Source organism: Stegostoma tigrinum, chromosome 7 (assembly GCF_030684315.1).
Source record: "Stegostoma tigrinum isolate sSteTig4 chromosome 7, sSteTig4.hap1, whole genome shotgun sequence".
NCBI classification, from domain to species: domain Eukaryota; kingdom Metazoa; phylum Chordata; class Chondrichthyes; order Orectolobiformes; family Stegostomatidae; genus Stegostoma; species Stegostoma tigrinum.
In genome coordinates, this window is record NC_081360.1 from 47,526,660 (window position 1) to 47,548,251 (window position 21,592).

The following is a 21,592-nucleotide window of genomic DNA, read 5'->3' on the forward strand; positions in this document are numbered from 1 at the left end:
CACCAACCCTCGAAGAGTATCCCACCCAGATTCATTTCCCCCACCCCCACCCATCTAAAACTATCCCTGCAACCCTGCACCTCCCATGGCTAATGCACCTAACTTGCACATCCCTGGACACTATGGGCAAATTTAGTGTGGCCAATCCATCTAACCTGCATACCTTACAGGAGTAAATTGGAGCACCCAGAGACAGCCCATGCAGACACTGGGAGAATGTGCAAACTCCAAGCAGACAATTGCCCAAGGCTGGAATTGAACCCAGGTCCCTGGTGCTCATGGCAGCAATGCTAAACACTGAGCCACCGTGCAGTTCCATAATTCATATTCACCCATAAGAAAAAATGAGTTGGATAGACTTCCTACAGTGCAGAAGCAGGCCATTTCATCCAAGAAGTCACACTAAGCTTCTGAAGACCATCCCACTCGGGTCCACTCCCTGTAATCCTGCATTTTCCGTGGTAATCCACTTAACCTACAAATCCCACTATGGACAATTTAGAATGGCCAAACCACCTAATCTGCACATCTTTGGACTGAGGGAGAAAATTGGAGCTCCTGTAGGAAATCCCCACAGACATGGGAAGAATGGGTGATGGACTGTGTGGAGTTTGCACAAAGGTGGAATCGAACCTGGGTTCCTGGTGCTGTGAAGTAACAGTGCTATCCACCTGAACCACCATGCTGTGCAATACCACAGCACCTGTTTAGTAATTAGCTTTCTTTTGCTTTTATTTAAAAATTTTGTAATACACCAATGTATGTCTCCAATTTTTAGACCAACTTCTAGAAAGATCACTGTACAGAAGTCCTTTTGATCATATTTTGATTTGTTTTTATTTTCTGCCAAATTTTTAGTACATTTAAGTAAGGCATAGAATACAGCAAGGAACTACATGTAAGTGCTGATACCCCACAAATGGCCAGGCAGTTGTGGTAATTCAGAAGCATTGTTCTTCCTGTTGACCACTTTTAACTGGCAAGCAGAGGTCTTCAAAAGAACACCATCCTTCAGTCATTTTCCATGATAAAATTAATTGAAAACAAAGATTGAGATTTATTCTCAAAAATAAATCAAAATTTTACATTATAATTTTGTGTGCATAATGAACTTTTATTTTGAATCGTGTTCATCCATGCAACTTGTCAATAAGAGCTGATACACAGTCTATATAGATAACATCTTTACATTTGGAGATTTGAGTACACAACTGCCTTTTGTGTGCAAACCACAGCATAAACCATTAGCAATTGGAAGGTGGTGTTAATTTTTATTGTAAAGTATTGAATGGTACATGTTTATATCAAAAACTGGAGTTAAAAATTCACAATTTGAGAACTCAAACTATTTCTGTGAATCCCAAAGTTTAGGACTTTAGAGTAATTGATAGTGTTGCCACTCTTTAGTCAAATATGACCCCCCCCACCTCCGGTACCTTACTTTGATGCAAATGTAAAAGTGGAAGAACAGTTAATGTTCGTTTGTTTCTGGCACTGCATTTCAATTTATGTAGTTTTAATTCAGCTGCAACAACCAAACTAATTCAGATTAGTTTAAATTCAGTTAGCAGCACTTAATGATTGTGCACTACCAAAATGGAGCCAGTTGACCTTTGTTATTTTTGTAAGCAGAGATAAACATTCTGAAATAACTAATAAACTAAAGACAAAAATTACTTTCTCTTTGTAAATACCTATCGAAAATTAGTGTTAAAGAAAGAGATTTGCACTTGTGCTCACACCACATTTTTTTTCATTCAAAGGGTATGGGTCTTGTTGATTATTGCTCATCAGTAATTGCTCTGGAGAGAGAGGGGGGAATGAGAAGATGACAGGCAGATAGTGGCACGTAAAGGAGAAAATAAAATGGCATCACTGAGAAGAGCAGGTGAGGTGAGGACCTCAAGACAGGCAGTCAGAAAAAGAAGTAGATTCATTGGAGCTGATTGGAATTGATTTCGGATCTATCACAGAAACAGGCTAGATGTGTGTGAAGTCTGTGGGATTTTCTTCCATGATATTGCAGTGAACATGCCCCATGTAGTTGCAATAATGTTATAAATGAATTTTACAGTAAGTTTGAGGATGACAGGACTGGATCAGAGAATATATTGCTTTAAAATCTAAACAAGTGAGGGACCAAAAGCAGAGCTGCTAAAGTGAATTGGCAGATGAAGTTGAAGGATAGCTCAGTAGAGTTACAATGGCAGACATTTAAGGGAATATTTCAGAATTCACTGAATGGATACATTGTAATAAATAAGAAAAATCCTCAGGGATGGACCCACCATCTGTGGCTAAGTGTAGAGCAGAAGGTTAGAGATTAGTGTTTGACTAAAAGAGAAGGCACGTAAGAGTGCAAAGACAGGGCTGGGTCAGAATATTCGACTGATCATAAACTCCTGAGAAGAATCACAAAGAAAGTAATAAAGGAAAAGTTTAAAGTACAAGAAAAACTAGCTAGAAATATCGAAATAGATAGTAAGATATTACGGAAGGATTTGGAGAAGAAACGTATTAACAAAGTGAGTGTTAATCCAATAGAATGTAAGACTGGAAATTTTACAGTGGAAAATGTGGAAATGGCGAATGAATTGAACAGATATTTTGCTTCAGACTTCACTGTAGAGGATAGAAGCAATGTTTTGGAGGCAGTGACAAATCAGGAAGGAAGGGGGAGATCTCGGGGAAAATTACAATCGGCAGAGAAGTGGTATTGAGTAAATTGGAGCAGTGGACTGACAATTGGAGGCCCTGATGGATTTCACCTTGGGGTCTTAAAAGAGTTGGCTGTTGAGATAGTTGATGCATAGGTTTTAAACTTCCAAAACTCCCTTGGCTTGGGCTAGGTCCCACTAGATTGGAAGATTGCAATGTAACTCCTTTATTCAAAAAAGGAGGCAAACCAAATGCAGGAAACCAGAGGCCTGTTGGCTAAGCATTTGTCACAGATAGTATGTTATAAGCTTAGTAAAAGAAATGGCAGCAAAGACATTTGAAAAGTTCAAGGTCATCTAGCAGAGCCAATTTGGTTTTGAGAAAGGGAAATTATGTTTCCAATCCTCTGGAGCTCTTTGAGGAAGTAACATGTGATTTGGTTAAAGAAGAGCTAGTCAGCATACTGTAGATACATAGATTTTAAGAAGGTTTTTGATAAAGTGCCACAACGAAGATTGCTGTGTAAAATGAAAGCTCATGGTGTGGGGGTAGCATTGGCATGGATAGAAGATTGGCTGACCAACAAAGAGTAGGAATAAATGAATCTTTTTCAGAGCATCAAGATATAAAGGGTGGTATACCAGAGGAATGTGCCTGGACCTCCACTGCTAAACATTTGTATACAAATGACTTGGACGAAAGGCATGGTTACCAAATTTTCTAATGACAAAACGCTATGTAGGGAAGTGAGCTGTGAAGACGGCACAAGGAGCATGCAAAGTGATACAGATAGTTTAAGTGAGTGAGCGAAGATCTGGCAAGTGGGGTATTGTGGGAAAAGTAAAATTTTTGTGATTTGACAGGAAGATAAAAGAGCAGGTTATCTCTGGTGGGGAAATTGTAGAACTCTAAGATGCAGAGAAATCCAGGTTTCCACCTGCAAAATCACAAAAAATACTATAATCATAGAGTCAGAATCCTACAGCACAGGGACAGGCCCTTCGGCCCAAACTGGCCCATGTCAACCAAAAAGTCCAGCCACGCTAACCCCATTTCCCTGCACTTTTCCCATGGGAAAGCTAACAAAGTATTATACATTTTGGAGGGAACGTTAATGTAAAATTTAGAGAAATTATGTTTCAGGTATGCATGACACGGATGAGAATTCATCTTTTATACTGTGTACAATATTTACCACCTCAGAAAATGAAGAAGGTAAAGGGATTTGATGCCTTTCAGAAAAGAATTACTGAACTAATATCTGGAATGGGTGGGCTGTCTTATGAGGAAAAGCTGAAAAATGCTAGAGCTCAGCAAAATAAGAGGTGATTATTTAAACTTGTAAATCCCTGAGGATTCTTGACTAGTTAAATGTGAAGGAGAAGTTTCCTGTTACGGGAAGACTAGAACTATGCTGACTGTATAAAGATTAGGAGTTGTCCACTTAAAGTATAAATTAAGTGAAATCTTTCTTTAGATGTTCATGAGTCTTTGGAACCCTGTTTTACCCTGTTTTTGTAACACTGATGGAAGCGGAGGTGGATAGATTTTTAGTAAGCAAATGGGTAAAAGATTATCAAGGTATATGTGAATGTGGATTTGAAGTTGTAGTTCACTTGGCTGTGATTTTATTGAATGGTAGTGCATGTTTGAGGGGACGAATGTCATGTTATTCCTAGTTTGTATGCCCCGTTAATTTTTTGTTAAACACTAACTTTTAGTTTTGGTAATCCTTCCTATAGTTCTTTTTTTTGTATCTCTCTATTGCATTGTAACCCCCAGTCTTTTTCTCATTGCAGTTGTGTAAACCTTTTTCTTTACTTAAATACTGCCTTTTTATTGACTTTGGTTGCCTAACTTGCAAGTTGAGCATTTCCTCTTAGGGGTGTTTAATCATCATCTTTTCCCCAAAATATCTGTTTGGGTGCTTCCCATGGTTCATCTATGGATTAATGGTTCAGCATTGTTTAATTATACAGCACAGAAATAGACTCTTTTGGTCCAACTATTCCCTGCCAACCAGCCATCCCAATCTGACTTAGCCCCATTTGGTCCATATCCCTTTAGACCCTCCGTATTCATATACACATCTAGATGCCTTTTAAACATCATAATTGCACCTGACTCCTCCATTTTATCTGGCAGCTCGTTCCATACACACACCACCCTCTGCTTGAAAATGTTTCCCCTCTCACTTTAAACCTACGTCCTCTAGTTTTGGATTGCCCCTGCCCTGGGAGTAAGATCTTGCCTAATCACCCTATCCGTGCCCCTCCTAATTTTATAAACCTCTGTAACATCAAACCTCAGCCTCTGTCACTCCAGAGCAAAAGCCACAGCCTATTCAAACTCTCGCTATTAGCTCAAACCTTCCAGTCCAGGCAACATCCTTGTAAATCTTTTCTGCACCATCTCAAGTTTAATAACATCCTTCCTACAGAAGAACGACCAGAATTGTATGGAGTATTCCAAAAGTAGCCTCACTAATATACAATGACAAGATGATATCCCAGCTGCTATGATCAATGAAAACAAGCATGCTGAATGCTGCCTTTACCGTCCTGTCTACCAATGACTCCACTTTCAAGGAACTATACACCTGCAGTCCTAGGTCTCTTTGTTCAGCAACAGGACCCAGGACCTTACCATTAACTGTATGAGTCCTGCCCTGGTTAGCTTTACCAAAATACAAAACCTTACATTTATCAAAATTAAACTCCTATCTGCTACTCCTCGCCCCGTTGTACTCTGAGTTGACCTTCACTGTGCGCAACACCACCTATTTTGGTGTCATCTGCAAACTCACTAACCATTCCTGCTGTATTGACATCCAAATCATTTATGTAAATGGTGAAAACCGCTGGACCCAGTGCTGATCCTTGTGGCACCCCGCTGGTCACCGGTCTCCAGTCTGAGGGGGGGATAAAACCCTCCACCACCATCCTGTCTTCTGCCGTAAAGCTAATTTTGTATCCAGTCAGCTAGGTCTCCCTGGATCCCATGTGATCTAATCTTACTGACCCGTCTGCCATGTAGAACTTTGTGGAATGCTTTGCTGAAGTCCATATAGCTCACATACCTCCCACTTCTTCAAAGTTTCCCTGGTTTATGACTTTTCTTTCTCTTCCAGAAAGCTTTGATCACCATTATTTTCTAGATGTGCCCAATTGTTGTTTGTTACTCATTATTAAAGCTACAGTTTCTTCTGTAACATATTGTTCTTAGGAAGCTGTCAAAATCATTTCTGAAATTTGTCGTCTTTACTTCATGAGCCACTTTGCTTTCCAGTTCTGTGAAATCTCTCAGAACAAGCACATTCTTTCTGATATATGTTGCCTTGCTGTCCGTGTTTATCCTTCCTCCCCACTCACTGTTGTTCCAACAGAGTCTTACTGTTGGTAAAGCAGTATCCGTATTTGTTTGCTGCCTGATTAACCTGTCTGAAACTCTTTTGCTTTGAAACAGACTGATAATTCTTGTTTACACCTTTTCTCTTTGTAAATCAGTCTTAAGTACAGGTAATATGCTACATTATTTACTTATAATTCTCATGTTAAAATGTAATGGCAACTCAAAACAAAAGGAAAACTGAAAATGAATATGCTGCATTTGATGGTAGAGCAAAGTAATATATTCAAATAATATGAATTATTTTAGAACATGTTAAAAAAAATTATTATAGAAGATTTCAGACATACATCTGACTACCTCCTGGGCTAATGCATTAAAACACGAAAGAGTACTCTTAAATTGTTTACAACATTGTCAATATGCATGTGGTTTTATCACAACACTATCACCTGCAAATCTCATCTATCTACTGAATTCAGACATACCATCCTTGTGAGTAGACAGAATATTAACTTTCATATTTATAATGTTATGTAGTGTAATTATGAAGTTCTTGTGCAAACTTGGAGGCAGTCATGATTTAATAATGGGAATGTCATTGGACCAGTAACCCGTATTCCCAGACTAATGCTCCTTTGGTAATCTTTGACAACTTCATTTTCAACAATGCTGGCTTTAAACTCTGGAATTCCTTCCCTAAAGCGCTCTGCTTTAATTTCCTTCTAGAATATGCTCTATAGAACCCACCACTTTGTCTAAGCGCTTGGACAAGCTAGTTCATGCAGTTCTTTTTATAGCTGCAATACATTTCAAACTTATCACTAATGGCTATTCACAATTATCATGGCATATAGCAAGCAGTAGACCTCTGAGAGATTGTGGGTGAAATAGATGATGCATTTAGCCTCTAAAGCATTTGGTCTTGTCAACTTTACCCCGGTGAATAATTACAGTTCAGATTTTCTGATTAACTTGTTGTGTTTCTGTCCATGTACTTTCTCGAAACAATTTTTTTCAAATTAATTATCTAAAAGTTTACAGTTTTATATTAATCATATAGTTAAACAAAAAGGAATATCTGAATGTGTGTTTCTGGATAAGCAGAGAAGAGTTCTATGCCATCTTTATTTTCAAAAACTGTAGTACAATTGTGGGAGAGTGATTTATTTTGCTACTATATTGACAATATATGACTTGGCTGCCTTTAGAAACAGCACCCAGAAGAATTCCAGAAGTATGCAAAAAGAGATAAATTAATCTGCCTCCATTTGTATTTCCTGATTTTTTTTCTCTAGTCTGTGTCATTCTGTGCCAGTTACGTGAGTATGGTAACTAGCTAGAGATGATGATGGGAGCTGCAGATGCTGGAGAATCCAAGATAACAAAGTGTGGAGCTGGATGAACACAGCAGACCAAGCAGCATCTCAGCACAAAAGCTGATGTTTTGGGCCTAGACCTTTCATCAGAGAGGGGGATGTGGAGAGGGAACTGGAATAAATAGGGAGAGAGGGAGAGGCGGACCGAAGATGGAGAGAAAAGAAGATAGGTGGAGAGGAGAGTATAGGTAGGGAGGGGATGGGTCAGTCCAGGGAAGATGGACAGGTCGAGGAGGCGGGATGAGGTGGTAGGTTGGAAATGGAGGTGCGGCTTGAGGTGGGAGGAAGGGATGGGTGAGAGGAAGAACAGGTTAGGGAAGCAGAGACAGACTGGGCTGGTTTTGTGATGCAGTGGGGGGAGGGGACAAGCTGGGCTGGTTTTGGGATGCAGTAGGGGAAGGGGAGATTTTGAAGCTTGTGAAGTCCACATTGATACCATTGGGCTGCAGGGTTCCCAAGCAGAATATGAGTTGCTGTTCCTGCAACCTTCGGTTGGCATTATTGTGGCACTGCAGGAGGCCCATGATGGACATGTCTTCTGAGGATTGGGAGTGGGAGTTGAAATGGTTCACGACTGGGAGGTGCAGTTGTTTGTTGCGAACCGAGTGGAGGTGTTCCGCAAAGCGAACCCGAAGCCTCCGCTTGGTTTCCCCAGTGTAGAGGAAGCCACACGGGGTGCAATGGATACAATATACCACATACAAACAGAGATAATGGGAACTGCAGATGCTGGAGATTCCAAGATAATAAAATGTGAGGCTGGATGAACACAGCAGGCCAAGCAGCATCTCAGGAGCACAAAAGCTGACGTTTCGGGCCTAGACCCTTCATCAGAGAGGGGGATGGGGGGAGGGAACTGGAATAAATAGGGAGAGAGGGGGAGGCGGACCGAAGATGGAGAGCAAAGAAGATAGGTGGAGAGGGTGTAGGTGGGGAGGTAGGGAGGGGATAGGTCAGTCCAGGGAAGACGGACAGGTCAAGGAGGTGGGATGAGGTTAGTAGGTAGCTGGGGGTGCGGCTGGGGGTGGGAGGAAGGGATGGGTGAGAGGAAGAACCGGTTAGGGAGGCAGAGACAGGTTGGACTGGTTTTGGGATGCAGTGGGTGGGGGGGAAGAGCTGGGCTGGTTGTGTGGTGCAGTGGGGGGAGGGGATGAACTGGGCTGGTTTAGGGATGCAGTGGGGGAAGGGGAGATTTTGAAACTGGTGAAGTCCACATTGATACCATATGGCTGCAGGGTTCCCAGGCGGAATATGAGTTGCTGTTCCTGCAACCTTCGGGTGGCATCATTGTGGCAGTGCAGGAGGCCCATGATGGACATGTCATCAAGAGAATGGGAGGGGGAGTGGAAATGGTTTGCGACTGGGAGGTGCAGTTGTTTGTTGCGAAGGGAGGAGGTGTGGGGACAAGTGTAGCATTTCCTGCGGTTGCAGGGGAAGGTGCCGGGTGTGGTGGGGTTGGAGGGCAGTGTGGAGCGAACAAGGGAGTCACGGAGAGAGTGGTCTCTCCGGAAAGCAGACAGGGGTGGGGATGGAAAAATGTCTTGGGTGGTGGGGTCGGATTGTAAATGGCGGAAGTGTCGGAGGATAATGCGTTGTATCCGGAGGTTGGTAGGGTGGTGTGTGAGAACGAGGGGGATCCTCTTGGGGCGGTTGTGGCGGGGGCGGGGTGTGAGGGATGTGTCGCGGGAAATGCGGGAGACGCGGTCAAGGGTGTTCTTGACCACTGTGGGGGAAGTTGCGGTCCTTAAAGAACTTGGACATCTGGGATGTGCGGGAGTGGAATGCCTCATCCTGGGAGCAGATGCAGTGGAGGCGGAGGAATTGGGAATAGAGGATGGAATTTTTGCAGGAGGATGGGTGGGAGGAGGTGTATTCTAGGTAGCTGTGGGAGTCAGTGGGCTTGAAATGGACATCAGTTCATAGCTAGTTACCTGAGATGGAGACTGAGAGGTCCAGGAAGGTGAGGGATGTGTTGGAGATGGCCCAGGTGAACTTGAGGTTGGGGTGGAAGGTGTTGGTCAAGTGGATGAACTGTTCCAGCTCTTCTGGGGAGCAAGAGGCGACGCCAATAGTCATCAATGTAATGGAGGAAGAGGTGGGGTTTGGGGTCTGTGTAGGTGCAGAAGAGGGACTGTTCCACGTAACCTACAAAGAGGCGAGCATAGCTTGGGCCCATGCCGGTACCCATGGCCACCCCTTTTGTCTGAAGGAAGTGGGAGGAATCGAAAGAAGTTGTTGGGGGTGAGGACGAGTTTGGCTAGGCGGTTGAGGGTGTCGGTGGAGGGGGATTGGTCGGGCCTGTGGGACAGGAAGAAGCGGAGGGCCTTGAGGCCATCTGCATGAGGAATACAGGTATAAAGGGACTGGACGTCCATGGTGAAAATGAGGTGTTGGGGGCCGGGGAATTGGAAGTCCTGGAGGAGGTGGAGGGCGTGGGTGGTGTCATGGTCGTAGGTGGGGAGTTCCTGGACTAAAGGGGAGAAAATGGAGTCCAGATAGGTGGAGATGAGTTCGGTGGGGCAGGAACAGGCTGAGACAATGGGTTGACCAGGGCAGGCAGGTTTGTGGATTTTGGGAAGGAGATAGAAACGGGCCGTGTGGGGTTGGGGAATAATGAGGTTGGAGGCTGTGGGTGGGAGGTCTCCTGAGGTGATGAGGTCATGGATGGTGTTGGAGATGATGGTTTGGTGCTGGGGGGTGGGGTCATGATCAAGGGGGCGGGAGGAGGAGGTGTCGGAGAGTTGGCGTTTGGCCTCAGCGATGTAGAAGTCGGTGCACCATATTACCACTGCGCCAACCTTGTCTGCAGGTTTGATGGTGAGGTTGGGGTTGGAACAGAGGGCTGCCTGTTCTGCAGGGCAGAGGTTGGAGTGGGTGAGAGGGGTGGAGAGGCTGAGGCAGTTGATATCTCGACGGCAGTTGGAGATGAAGAGGTCGAGGGAGGGTAGGAGGCCTGGGGGTGGTGTCCAGGAGAATAACTTATGTTGGAGGAGGGTGAAGGGGTCAGTAGATGGAGGGTTAGAAACTGATGTCCATTTCAAGCCCACGGACTCCCACAGCTACCTAGAATACGCCACCTCCCACCCACCCTCCTGCAAAAATTCCATCCCCTATTCCCAATTCCTCCGCCTCTGCCGCATCTGCTCCCAGGATGAGGCATTCCACTTCCGCTCATCCCAGATGTCCAAGTTCTTCAAGAACCACAACTTTTCCCCCACAGTGGTCGAGAATGCCCTTGACCGCATCTCCCGCGTTTTCCACAACACATCCCTCACACCCTGCCCTTGCCACAACCGCCCCAGAGGATCCCCCTTGTCCTCACATACATTGTATCCGGAGGTTGATGGGGTGGTATCATCCTCCGACACTTCCGCCATCTACAATCCGACCCTACCACCCAAGCCATTTTTCCATCCCCACCCTTGTCTGCCTTCGGAGAGACCACTCTCTCCGCGACTCCCTTGTCCGCTCCACACTCACCTCTAACCCCACCACACCCGGCACCTTCCCCTGCAAACGCAGGAAGTGCGACACTTGCCCCCACACCACCTCCGTCACCCCCATCCCAGGCCCCAGGATGACCTTCCATATCAAACAGATGTTCACCTGCACATCTGTTTGAATGCGGTATATTGTATCCATTGCACCCGGTGTGGCTTCCTCCACATTGGAGAAACCAAGCGGAGGCTTGGGGACCGCTTTGCAGAACCCCTCCACTCGGTTCGCAACAAACAACTGCACCTCCCAGTCGCGAACCATTTCAACTCCCCCTCCCATTCCTCAGACGACACGTCCATCATGGGCCTCCTGCAGTGCTACAATTATGCCACCCGAAGGTTGCAGGAACAGCAACTCATATTCTGCTTGGGAACCCTGCAGCCTAATGGTATCAATGTGGACTTCACAAGCTTCAAAATCTCCCCTTCCCCTACTGCATCCCAAAACCTGTCCAGTTCTTCCCCTCTCCCCACTGCATCACAAAACCAGCCCAGCTCGTCCCCTCCCCACACTGCATCCCAAAACCAGCCCAGCCTGTCTCTGCTTCCCTAACCTGTTCTTCCTCTCACCCATTCGTTCCTCCCACCTCAAGCCACACCTCCATTTCCTACCTACCACCTCATCCCGCCTCCCTGGCCTGTCCATCTTCCCTGGACTGACCTATCCCCTCCCTACCTCCCCACTTATACTCTACCCTCCACCTGTCTTCTTTTCTCTCCATCTTCGGTCCGCCTCCCCCTCTCTCCCCATTTATTCCAGTTTCCTCTCCCCATCCCCCTCTCTGATGAAGGGTCTAGGCCCAAAACGTCAGCTTTTGTGCTCCTGAGATGCTGCTTGGCATGCTGTGTTCATCCAGCCTCACACTTTTTATTATCATGGTAACTAGCTAGGTTTTTTATGGGTGCAAACACCGAAAACAGGTCCAAATTGAAATAACAATTGATGAGCACTGATCTAATGAAAGAAGCTCAATATTTTTTAAAAAATACCTCCCTTGTGATTTCCTTTCACTTCATGTTAAATCAGCATAACCTTTTTAAACATAGTAGCAGTCAGAATGTATTACATTTATCGACAGTATAGAAACAGTTGGGCAGGTTTCCAACTTTGCACCAACTACTGGTGTTGCAGATGGGGCAACATATAGAAAACACTCAATTTCTGAAAAGGAAATAAAAATTGAGGTGTTTGTTTCTGTGATGTACATTCAACTTGCAATGCCAGTTGTATATCTGGGTAGCAAATGGAGAAATGTATCTGTAGATGAAACTGTCTAGTGATTATATGAGAGCTCCACTTATTTATTAATGTGCATGTTTGTACATATACTTAGATTGCCTGTTTTGAAGCTTATTGAAGTAGACCTCTGGAATATAACATTTCTTCTGTCTTTTAGGTTTTTGAAAGGTTATCCAGTACACATATTGAATCCAGGAGATGCCTCCGCCTCCTCCCCCACCTGGTCCTCCTCCTCCTCCAACATATTCACAGGTGAGGATGTCTGAATGCTGTTTGGTATTTTTAACGATGTAAAGCTCTTATGCAAGTAATGGAAACAAAATGTCACTTTCTTAAAGATGCTGCTGTAATGTAGTGTTACGGTTGGTTCTGCTATAATGCAATAGTTGTGTTCCTGCACGACATGACATTATAGAAAATTGCTCTGTAGAAGTAACGGGGCCTACAAGAAAAGCAGGGTTAGGCGCAGACCACCAATAAAAAAAAGGCAAAATCGCTCAAAAGCCTAACACAAAAGTCAGCACAGTTTGAATAAATGATGAATTTATATCTAATAATGAAATAAATGTAAATCTACCACCTTACCTTGGGGGGAAAAAAAATCAAGAAGATTTGATGGGGGAGCAGGTTTTGAGGTTGCTGTGTTGCAAATGCAGGGGTAGATGGTCCCTGGACATGTTCTGGACAAAGCCTGCAAAACAATCATGCGATGTGGACATGTAGCCCTCCGTGCACCAATAGAGTTACGTTATAGCCAACACGAGTTCACATTTAAGAAATATTGCTCTCTTATTTGCCAGTCTCGTTATATCCAATTTGCGTCGCTGGAACACGCATTGACGCAGAACCCTCTATATGTATCAGAGATAATGGGAACTGCAGATGCTGGAGAATCCAAGATAACAAAGTGTGGAGCTGAATGAACACAGCAGGCCAAGCAGCATCTCAGGAGCACAAAAGCTGACGTTTCGGGTCTAGACCCTTCATCAGAGAGGGGGATGGGGAGAGGGAACTGGAATAAATAGGGAGAGAGGGGGAGGCAGACCGAAGATGGAGAGAAAAGAAGATAGATGGAGAGGAGAGTAGAGGTGGGGAGGTAGGGAGGTGATAGTTCAGTCCAGGGAAGACGGACAGGTCAAGGAGGTGGGATGAGGTTAGTAGGTAGGAAATGGAGGTATGGCTTGGGGTGGGAGGAAGGGATGGGTGAGAGGAAGAACAGGTTAGGGAGGCAGAGACCGGCTGGGCTGGTTTTGGGATGGAGTGGGGGGTGGGGATGAGCTGAGCTGGTTGTGTGATGCACTGGGGGGGAGGGGACGACCTGGGCTGGTTATGGGATGCAGTGGGGCAAGGGGAGATTTTGAAGCTGGTGAAGTCCACATTGATACCATTGGGCTGCAGGGTTCCCAAGCGGAATATGAGTTGCTGTTCCTGCAACCTTCGGGTGGCATCATCGTGGCACTGCAGGAGGCCCATGATGGACAAGTCATCTAAAAAATGGGAGTGGGAGTTGAAATGGTTCGTGACGAGGAGGCGCAGTTGTTTATTACGAACCGAGCGGAGGTGTTCTGCAAAGCGGTCCCCAAGCCTCCGCTTGGTTTCCCCAATGTAGAGGAAGCCACACCGGGTCCAATGGATACAGTATACCACATTGGCAGATGTGCACGTGAACCACTGCTTAATATGGAAGGTCACCTTGGGGCCTGGGACAGTCCCTCTTCCGCACCTACACAGGCCCCAAACCCCACCTCTTCCTCCGTTACATTGACTGTATCGGCGTCACCTCTTGCTCCCCAGAGGAGCTCGAACAGTTCATCCACTTTACCAACACCTTCCACCCCAACCTCAAGTTCACCTGGGCCATCTCCAACACATCCCTCACCTTCCTGGACCCCTCAGTCTCCATCTCAGGTAACCAGCTAGAAACTGATATCCATTTCAAGCCCCTGACTCCCACAGCTACCTAGAATACACCTCCTCCCACCCACCCTCCTGCAAAAATTCCATCCCCTATTCCCAATTCCTCCGCCTCCGCCGCATCTGCTCCCAGGATGAGGCATTCCACTCTCTCTCACATACCACCCCACCAACCTCCGGATACAACGCATCATCCTCCCACACTTCCGCCATCTACAATCCGACCCCACCACCCCAGATATTTTTCCATCCCCACCCTTGTCTGCCTTCCAGAGAGACCAGTCTCTCCGCGACTCCCTTGTTCGCTCCACACTGCCCTCCAACTCCACCACACCCGGCACCTTCCCCTGCAACCGCAGGAAGTGCTACACTTGCCCCCACACCACCTCCCTCACCCCCATCGCTGGCCCCATTATGACTTTCCATATTAAGCAGAGGTTCACCTGCACATCCACCAATGTGGTATACTGTATCCATTATACCCGGTGTGGCTCCCTCTACATTGGGGAAACCAAGCAGAGGCTTGGGGACCGCTTTGCAGAACACCTCCGCTCGGTTCGCAATAAACAACTGACCTCCCAGTCGCGAACCATTTTAACTCCCCCTCCCATTCTTCAGATGACATGTCCATCATGGGCCTCCTGCAGTGCCACAATGATGCCACCCAAAGGTTGCAGGAACAGCAACTCATATTCCGCTTGGGAACCCTGCAGCCCAATGGTATCAATGTGGATTTCACCAGCTTCAAAATCTCCCCTCCCCCCACTGCATCTCACAACCACCCCAGCTCATCCCCCCCCCCCCCCCCCACTGCACCCCAAAACCAGCCCAGCCTGTCTCTGCCTCGCTAACCTGTTCTTTCTCTCACCCATCCCTTCCTCCCACCCCAAGCTGCACATCCATTTCCTACCTACTAACCTCATCCCGCCTCCTTGACCTGTCCGTCTTCCCTGGACTGACCTATCCCCTCCCTACCTTCCCACCTATACTCTCCCCTCCACCTATCTTCTTTTCTCTCCATCTTCGATCCGCCTCCCCCTCTCTCCCTATTTATTCCAGAACCCTCAGCTCATCCCCCTCTCTGATGAAGGGTCTAGGCCCGAAACGTCAGCTTTTGTGCTCCTGAGATGCTGCTTGGCCTGCTGTGTTCATCCAGCCTCACGCTTTATTATCTTGGAATTCTCCAGCATCTGCAGTTCCCATTATCTCTGATACAGTTTTTAACCTGTCTGCTCTGTCCAGTCCCCTCATGATTTCGAAACCATCAGTCAGGTTTCCTCTTATCCTTCTCTTCAAAGGAAACAGTAACAGTGTCTCCGATTTATCTTCATGACTGAGGATTTTTTTTCATCCTTGGATCTAGTATCATAAGCTGCTTCTTCATTCTATCCATTGTATTCATATTCTTCCTAAAGTGTGGTGCACGGAACTGTACAGTGTTCCAGCTGAGATCTTGATTGTGCCTTACACAAATTAAGGATAACTTCCCTGCTCTCATACTCTAGGCACTATTACTGAAGCACAGGATATTGAATATTTTATTGACAATGCTTTGCATCACCTCTCCTTTATCTTGAATGAATTATGCAAACATACATTCAGGTCTCTCTCCTCCTACTCACACCTTTTGCAGGATTAGTCTTTACTTTGTATGTCACCTCACACTTATCCACATTGAAATTCATCTGCTACCTATCCGCCCACTCATCCAATGTTTTTCTTAAAAGTTCTTTTAAATTTCTACACTGCCCTCCTCATAGTTTACGATTCTCCAAAGTTTTCTGTCATCTGCAAAGTTTGAAATTGTCCCCTCTCCATCAAGTAGAAGATCATTAATATGATCTAAATCAGGAAAAACAAGGATACAAGTACCAATTCCTATGGGAACTCTGTACATATCTTCCTCTAGCCTGAAATATATCTATTAACCCCATTACTTCTGTTCCCTGACTCTGTCAATTTTGTATCCATGTTGCTTGTCATTATGTCATTCCAACTGTTTGCCAACCAGAAGTGTACACCAAGGTTCCTGTGATCCTCTACTTGCTGCAATCCTCACCACTCAATGTGTACTCTCTTGTCTTGTTAACCCTCCCAAAATGCATCACCTCTTACTTTTTACGATTGAATTTCTTTTGCCACTGTCTGCTGAATATCCTTCCCAAGTTCATTATTTGATTCCCTCACCATGTTTAACCTGCACAACACAATGAAGATGTGTCCTCAGTGTGAAGATAAAATTTTATCACATCAAATGAAGATCATTCCTGTCAATATTGTCATGAACAGATGCCTCAACGACAGTTGGTTTGGTGAGGGAAAAGTCAAGAAGGTCTTTCTGTCTTGTTGGTTTCCTTCTGCATGCTGCAGTCTCTTGTGTCACGATTATCTCTTACTGTCCTGAAGATGTTAACTTATTTTACAGTGAAGTTTTAACAGATGCAATTCATCTTCTACTACTGCACCCATCTGTCCCTACATATGTATAAGGTGTTGCTACGTTGGCCAATTCTGGAAGCATTATCCATTTTTTTCCAAGTCCAACATTTCACTGAAGCCTGCTGAGACCATTCCACGTTTATATGACACTCCACCTGCAACTGGCACAGTTATCAACCATCCTAGACTTTACATTGGATCAACTCCCTCAGATACAAGAAGAACCTGCATTGAAGTCCTGTTTTTTGGAGAAAGCCTGTTCTGTTTTGTTTACCTTTTTTCTTTGTTCCATGTCTGCACTTGATGTTGATAGTAGCATGGACACCTTTTTATGATGTGACAGAGTCCTGGTAGTCTCTCTTGCATATCAAAGAAGTCTGCAAGTTATTTGTAGCTGTGTCATCTTGCTGCAAACTAACAGTACTGATAGAAACTCAAGTAGACCTGAACGTGAGTTCATCCAGCTTCACACTTTGTTATCCCAGGCCTGTATTCTATTTGATTAATAGATCTATTGAATTTATTGAGCAGAAATGTTAAGGAACCGGTCGGTCAATTTGGAGATCATCACTAACAATAGCAGGAAGCTGTAAAGGTAGAAATGTTACTTTGAGCAGCCAGTATCTTCAAGAGACACGAGAGAGGGCAGAAATTGGTTGGGTTGATTTGCCCTTTTTATTTGAAAGGATAATTTTTATTAACTAATCTTCCCCCATTCCCTCTGCCGAATGCATTGCTACCTGCCAGGTGACCATTTTGCATACTTTCCTGTAGATGATACAAGATCAAACAAATTTGATTTTCCTCATGTGCACACTAATGTTATTTTCTGGGTACTAGAGGATACAGTTCACAAACTCTGGCTGATTTTTTTTTCAAAATTCTCAACTTAGATGCACTTCTCAGTTGGGGAGCTACAAATGTTGTGAACTGAACCTTTTCAAACTGGGCCACCTTAATTAGAACGTTTTGGTGTGTATTGCTCAGCTTCATGTTTTTAACAACCAAGCCATTGTGGGTCTTGTGTTTTACACTTTAGCAAGTGCACCTATGAGCAAGCACTGACCATCCTGGCATAGAGTCATACAGCATGGAAACAGACTCTTCAGTCCAATTATCTACACCAACCGTGTTCCCAAACTAAACTGGTCCCACCTGTCTGCCCCAGGCCCATATCCCTCTAAACCTTTTCTATTCATGAACTTATCCAAATGTCTTTTAAATGTTCTAACTGTACCCACATCCACCACTTCATCTGGCAGTTCATTTCACATAATAATCACACTCTGTTTCAAAATAAAGTTGTCCCTTATGTCCTTTTTGAATGTTTCTCCTCTCATCCTAAAAATATACCCAATAGATACCCCCACTTTGGCAAATAAACCTTTGTTATTCACCTTATCTATGTCCCTCATTATTTTGTAAACCTCTTAGATCACCCCTCAACCTCCTACAATCCAGTGGAAAAAGTCACCGTCTACCCAGTTATTTTTATAACTCATACCCTCCATTCCCGTAACATCCTGGTAAATCTCTTCCAAACCGTCTCCAATTTAATAATATCCTTCCTGTAACAGGGTGACCAGAACTGAACACAGTACTCCAGAAGAGGCCTCACCGGTGTTCTATACAACCTCAACATGACATCCCAACGCCTCTTAAACGCCCTGCCTGCCTGTGACACAAATTTCAAAGAATTGCATATCTGAAAACCCCTAGGTCTGCCTGTTCTGCAACACAACTCGGGCCCTGCCATTAATTGTATAAGTCCTGCCCTTGTTTGTTTTACCAAAATGCAATACCTCGCATTTATCCAAGGTAAACTCCAACTGCCATTCTTCAGCTCATTGGCCCAATTGAGCAAATTCTCTTTGTAATCTGAGGAAACCTTTTTCACTGTTCACCATAGCACCAATTTTGGTGTCATGCACAACACAATACTGACCGTGCCTCCTGTATTCTCATCCAAATCAATTATATAGATGACAAACAGGATTGGATCCAGTAATGATCCCTGCGGAACACTGCTGATCACAGGCCTCCAGTCTGAAAAACAACCCTCTGCTACCACCCTCTATCTCTTGCTGTAAAGCCAATTTTTGTATCCAATTGGCAAGCTCACTCTTGAATCCCATGTGACCTAACTTTACTAATTAGTCTATAATGTGGAACTTTATCAGAAGATTTACTGAAGTCCAAGTAAACAACATTACCACTCTACCCTCATCAATCTTTTGAATTACACCTTCAGAAAACTCAATCAAGTAACCATAGAATGTATGTTAGTCCAGTTCTGTTTCTAGTCAATGGTAACTCTCAAGACATTGATCATGGGGTATTCAGTAATGGTAGTGATATTCAGAGTCAAGGGGTGCGGGCTTGATTCTGTCTTGTTGGACGTGATGATTGTATGACGTTGTTTGGCACAAACAATACCAGCTAGTTCAATACTAAATAGAAACCAAAAGAACTGTGGATACTGTAAATCAAGAACAAAAACCAAGTTGCTGGAAAAGCTCAGCTGGTCTGGTAGCATCTGTGAAGGAAAAAGTTAACATTTCGGGTCCAGTGACCCTTCCTCAGAACAGATGGTGACTGGGAAAACGTCAGTTTATATGTAGAAAAAAGGGGAGGGGGATAGGGTAGGGAGTAAGCAATAGGATAGAGCCTAAAGAGAGAAAAGAGCAGTTGGACAGACAGAGTTGATAACGATCAGGCTGCGAGGGTGAATAGTTGTTGATGGAGACTATAAGTAACTAATAACAGGTAGTATGTAATGGCTGGCTATGTGGTAACAAGGCCTGGTGTGTGGGTGGAATCTGGGACATGGGACAGTTTAGGCCCTAAAATTGTTGAACTTGATATTGAGCCCGGAGGGCTGCAGGGTCCCCAGGCAGAAAATGAGTTGTTCCTCCAGCTCGCACTGAACTTCACTAGAACACTGCAGCAAGCCAGAGACACAGATGTTGGCCAATGAGCAGGGTGCTGCATTGAAGTGGTGGGCAACAGGTAGTTCATGGTCTTTTTTGTGAGCAGAATGTCGATGCTCTGCGAAACAGTCACCCAGTCTATGCTTTGTTCCCCAATGTAGAGGAGACCACGTTGTGAGCAGCAAATGCAGTAGACTAGATTGTATGAAGTGTTGCTTTACCTGGAAGGTATGTTTGGGCCCTTGAATACTGGGGAGGGAGGAGGTAAATATGCAGGTGTTACACCTTCGGTTACAGGGGAAAGTGCTGTAGGGCTGTGGGGGCGCGGGGATGTTGAGGGTGAAGGATGTGTGGGCCAGGTGTCCCAGAGGGAATGGTGCTTGTGGAAGACGGACAAGGGAGGGGAGGGGAAATGTGTCTGGTGGTGGCATTTTGCTGGAGGTGGCAGAACAGGCGCCTGATGATCTTCTGGGTGTGGAACCTGTTGGGGTGGTAGGTAAAGATAAGGGGAACCCTATCGGTGTTGTGTGAGGGAAGGGAACTGGTGAGGGCAGAAGTGTGAGACATGGGTCGGACTTGGTTGAGGGCCCTGTCGACAATGGAGCTAAGGAATCCTTGGTTGAGGAATAAGGTGGACATTTTGGAGGCTCCCTTGTCAAAGTTGGCCTTACCTGAACATATACGATGGAGACGGAGGAACTGAGAGAATGGGATGGAGTCTTTACAGGAGGTGGGGTGTGAGGATGTATGTCCAGGTAGCTGTGGGAGTAAGTAGGTTTGTAATGGATATTAGTGGCCAGTCTATTCCCAGAAATGAAAGCCGAAATGTCGAGTAAGGGAAGGGAGGAGTCATAAATAGACCAGATGAAAGTGAGGACAGGGAGGAAATTCGAGGCAGAATTGCTGTAGTTTTCCAATTCTAGATGAGAGAGGGAAGCAGCACTGATATCTTCGATGTAGTGGAGAAAGAGTTGTGGGTTGGGGCCGGAATAGGACTGGAACAAGGAATGCTTTGTCAGTTCAAGCCCGGCTATTTTTCAGGTGTTGCTGCATTTAGACAAGGACTATTTCAGTATATGTGAAGTTACAAATGATGCTGAACATTGTGCAGTCATTAATGAACGTTCCCACTTCTGATCTTATGATGGAGGTCAGGTCACTTGATAAAGCAGTTGAAGGTAGTTGGGCCAAGGACATACAAACATATAAGTAGTTGATGTAAAATTCATATCAACAGTAAATTTGATCTGTGATGTGAATATTCCAGATGAATGGCAACTAGGTGAAGGAGGAGAAATAAGCAGTCACTTTGGAACCATAGTCAACTTTAATTAATTGTAGATTTCTTCCAATGCAAATTGTTTTAGCAAATTACTTACCTCAAAAGCAGCAACCTAACTGAATTTATTCTTTTTGTAACAATAAACAGCGAATTGTGCTGTCGTTTTGTTCCTGTTTTTACCACTTCCTGTACCAGAACCATAGCACAAATGCTTAATGGTGTTTGTTCCTTATGCAGAATAATTGAACAATTACAAGTGTATATTGTGCTAATTTCTTCGTGTGGTATTGAACTTGTATTTTATAGATCTAACCAATTACTGAGCTGCAAGTTCTCTTGGTGCGACGGCTTACAATTCAATAGTTTTAAATATCTTTCACTCTCCAAGCAGAAGCAACAGCAGCTTATGACGGGGACCTTGTTTGTTCATCGGCAGTGACACACTACCATTGAATTGACGTTTGTTCACTTGTGATAATGTCTGTGCTTTATCACTCTTCTCCTTTCCATTCTTTTCACTTTCCATTCCCAATAAATTTTATTTGTTAAAATTTATAGATTTAATGTTTAGTGCATTGTTACGGAGACTTTTTCACAACTCACTCTTCTATCATGTAAAATTTTGTGTGAATATCAAATGTGGTTAACGGGGTATGGGTAAGGTTGTATTATATTGATTTAACCAGAGGCTATGTCATAAGGCAGGAAGTTGGTGGAGGGGTTGATGTGCTTGATTTTGTTTCAGATGGATGTGGGTCATATTATGCAGGCTTGATTGGTTGAATGCCTCTGTGCTGTACTATTCCGTGGTATTGGAGTTTCCAGTATGAAATTGGATCTAGTAATTTTTAATCAATTGTTTGGCATATTCTGATATATGTGTGGATGGCACTTAAACCCCTATC

The 21,592-nt window shown here is 44.5% G+C and overlaps 1 protein-coding gene across 2 annotated transcripts in view; it reads left to right on the plus strand.

Moving 5' to 3' along the window:
* wipf1b (WAS/WASL interacting protein family, member 1b) overlaps positions 1 to 21,592 on the plus strand; it is a 111,358-nt gene that overhangs the window by 74,912 nt on the left and 14,854 nt on the right. For both annotated transcript variants that reach the window (XM_059647210.1, XM_059647211.1), the window contains exon 2: positions 12,280 to 12,374. In XM_059647210.1, coding sequence (XP_059503193.1) covers positions 12,321 to 12,374 — 54 coding nt within the window. In that variant the 5' untranslated portion in view covers positions 12,280 to 12,320. The remainder of the gene's footprint in view (positions 1 to 12,279; positions 12,375 to 21,592) is intronic.